Below are 2,660 nucleotides of genomic sequence, written 5' to 3' on the forward strand. Positions count from 1 at the left end.
TATCGTACGCTCAATTGAAACGCGTCGTGAGACTGTCTGTACGCTTGACAAAGTTGCGCGGCCAGTGGACGCCTACCTGACCAGCGCCGCGCGCAGCCAGCAGCTTATCAGCCATATCACGTACAGCATCGTACGTAGGCGCAAATCCACGTGTATCCAAGTCGAGTATATGTCTGATAATCACCTGCTCCTCTAGCTTGGTGAGCTTCTTTGAGTTGGGCTGGCAATCGCGTTAGGCGCGCGTCCCAGCGCGTCGGCGTTGGAGGGTAGTTTGAGAGACTCCGTACGTATAGGCAGCAGATCTCTTAGTTGATATTTGGCGTTAATTAAGAGCTAAGATTGCGAGGTTTACATCAGCCTCATGAGAGCTGTTTTAGCCGTGGTGGGAGGGGGCCATGGTTGATTGAAGTATACACGTTGCGCAAAGTTAGTGGGGTGGCCCGCTCGCTTGTATGGCCCGCTCGCTTGTAAAACATGTTATTATAATAACGTATTCCACCACCCAACAGCTCAAACCACCCAACAGCTCAAAATGTCTTGGCACAACAAACACCCTCTTTGTTGCAACATGCCTCAACCACATAACACGTTACTATGTGAACACAAAGGTAGAGTTAACCTTGCCCTTAAAGCTCTTTATTTAAAATAATTTAAAAGCTAGAGAGCAGCTGTGCGCGCTTTTAATGTTAAACAACACATTCTCTCTACACGCGTTAGAGGAGCCCTATTTATCCTTAAATAAGCACCTAACAGCCGCAAACTTACGCTTACAGAAGAGCAAACAATCGTCCAATATATCCTTAACCTAGATTCGCAAGGATTCGCGCCCCAGCTGTGCGAGGTAGCAGATATGGCTGATAAAGTGTTGGGTGTACGCGGTGGGCAGCTGGTTGGCAAGCACTGGGCTGAGCGCTTTGTAACGCGCTCAGCTGAGCTTAAGATGGCCTTCAATCGAGCTAAAGATAGGCAGAGGATACTGCAGGAGGATCCAGAGACAATTGGCGCGTGGTTTAAGCTGGTAGAGGACACTAGAGCCAAGTACGGCGTACACGACTACAACGTGCACAACTTTAACAAGACTAGCTTCTAGATAGGTGTTATTAGCTTAATAAAGGTTGTTACAGGCGCAGAGAGGCGTACTTAGCCTGAGCTCGTTTAGCCAGGTAATTACGAGTAGGTAACAGTCATCCAGAGCGTCTGCGCTGCTAGATCTTGTACCCTACCTTTTATTATCTACAAAGGACGCGTTCACATCTCTACCTAGTACAAGGAGGCAGATATACTGCGCAATTAGAAGCTCTCAGTCTCTCAGAACAGCTAGACAAACAATGCGCTTAGTCTAGAGTAGTTAAAGCACTTTAACACGCATACAAAGGCGGGCCAGGTAGGGGCGTACAGGCTGCTTATTTTAGACAGCCATGAGAGCCACCTTAACTAGGATTTCAAGGACTACTGCCTTAAACATAAGATCCTCACCCTCTGCATGCCACCTCACTTGTTGCACATCCTCTAGCTGCTTGATGTGGTCTGCTTCTCACTATTAAAGCGCAAGTACTCTCAGCGCGTATAAGACTTAGCACGCAAGCGCGTCTTCCACATTAACAAAGAAGGCTTCCTACTAGCCTTTAAAGACGCGTTTTGCAACGTGTTTATAGAGGCAATCTATTGCAAGGCCTTTAAGGCATTAGGACTTGTCCCTCTTAACGCGCAGGTTGTATTAGATCGCCTTAAAGTGCAGCTGCGTACCCCGCCAGAACCCCTCCTCCTAGAGACGCTGTGGCAGTCAAAGACTCTAAGCAATACACATGAGTTTAGATTGCAATTAAAGCTTGTACGCGAGTCCTTTACTCGTTCTCCTATTACTGTGCAGGCAGGCTTCTCTCAGCTTATTAGAGGCGGCGAGCTTATGCTGCATCAGAACGCGCTTCAAGCAGCCCGGATTACTGAGCTTGAAGAGCAATTAGCAGTGATGACCAAAAGGAAATCGCGCAAAAGGAAGCGGATCCAGCATGGCGGCACAATGGAGTATAGTGAGGCAGCAGCCCAGGTGGCCGCAGAGGCCTCTATAGCCGCTGAGCGGTCGAAGAAGGCTCGTCGTGGTGGTGATCAAGAGAGAGCCCAACCAGCTTTACAGCGCTGTGGGAACTGCGGCAAGACTGGGCACAACGCGCGAACGTGTAAAAAGGATGTAGAGGAGACTTCTGAATTAGAGGTTAGTACAGCGTATGCAGGCTCCTTGTATAATAGCGATGAAAATGGAAATTTGTAACTAGTGTTAGTTGTGCCAAGACATTTTGAGCTGTTGGGTGGTTTAAGCTGTTGGGTGGTGGAATACGTTATAATATAATAATAAATAAATAATTTAACTAACGTACTCCACAAGCGAGCTGGCCACCCAAGCGAGCTGGCCACTTTTGCCAAGACCACACCAATACTGCACCTACTTTGCAACATTACAGCACACAACTATAATATATTATACTACACAGTATACTAAACTAGTCTGTAGTACTCTGTGTATCTTTACTGCATGTTCGCGCGTTGTGCCCTGTCTTGCTACATGTGCCACAGCGCCTTAGAGACTGAGTGCTCCTATCAACACGCGACCTCTTCTTTGCCTTCTTCCCATCACTATGGGCCTCAAACTCCTTTAGAGTAGT

The 2,660-nt window shown here is 47.7% G+C and overlaps 1 protein-coding gene across 1 annotated transcript in view; it reads right to left on the reverse strand.

Moving 5' to 3' along the window:
- Positions 1 to 10: 10 nt before the first annotated feature.
- The window catches only part of M421DRAFT_44060 (uncharacterized protein), a gene marked incomplete at both ends in the record, with an annotated part of 4,153 nt that continues 1,503 nt past the window's right edge, over positions 11 to 2,660 (reverse strand). The window contains one exon of the mRNA XM_033594649.1: positions 11 to 184. Within this exon, the coding sequence (XP_033442653.1) occupies positions 11 to 184 (174 nt within the window). The remainder of the gene's footprint in view (positions 185 to 2,660) is intronic.

The sequence above is a fragment of the Didymella exigua genome, assembly GCF_010094145.1.
Source record: "Didymella exigua CBS 183.55 unplaced genomic scaffold M421scaffold_73, whole genome shotgun sequence".
Lineage (NCBI taxonomy): Eukaryota > Fungi > Ascomycota > Dothideomycetes > Pleosporales > Didymellaceae > Didymella > Didymella exigua.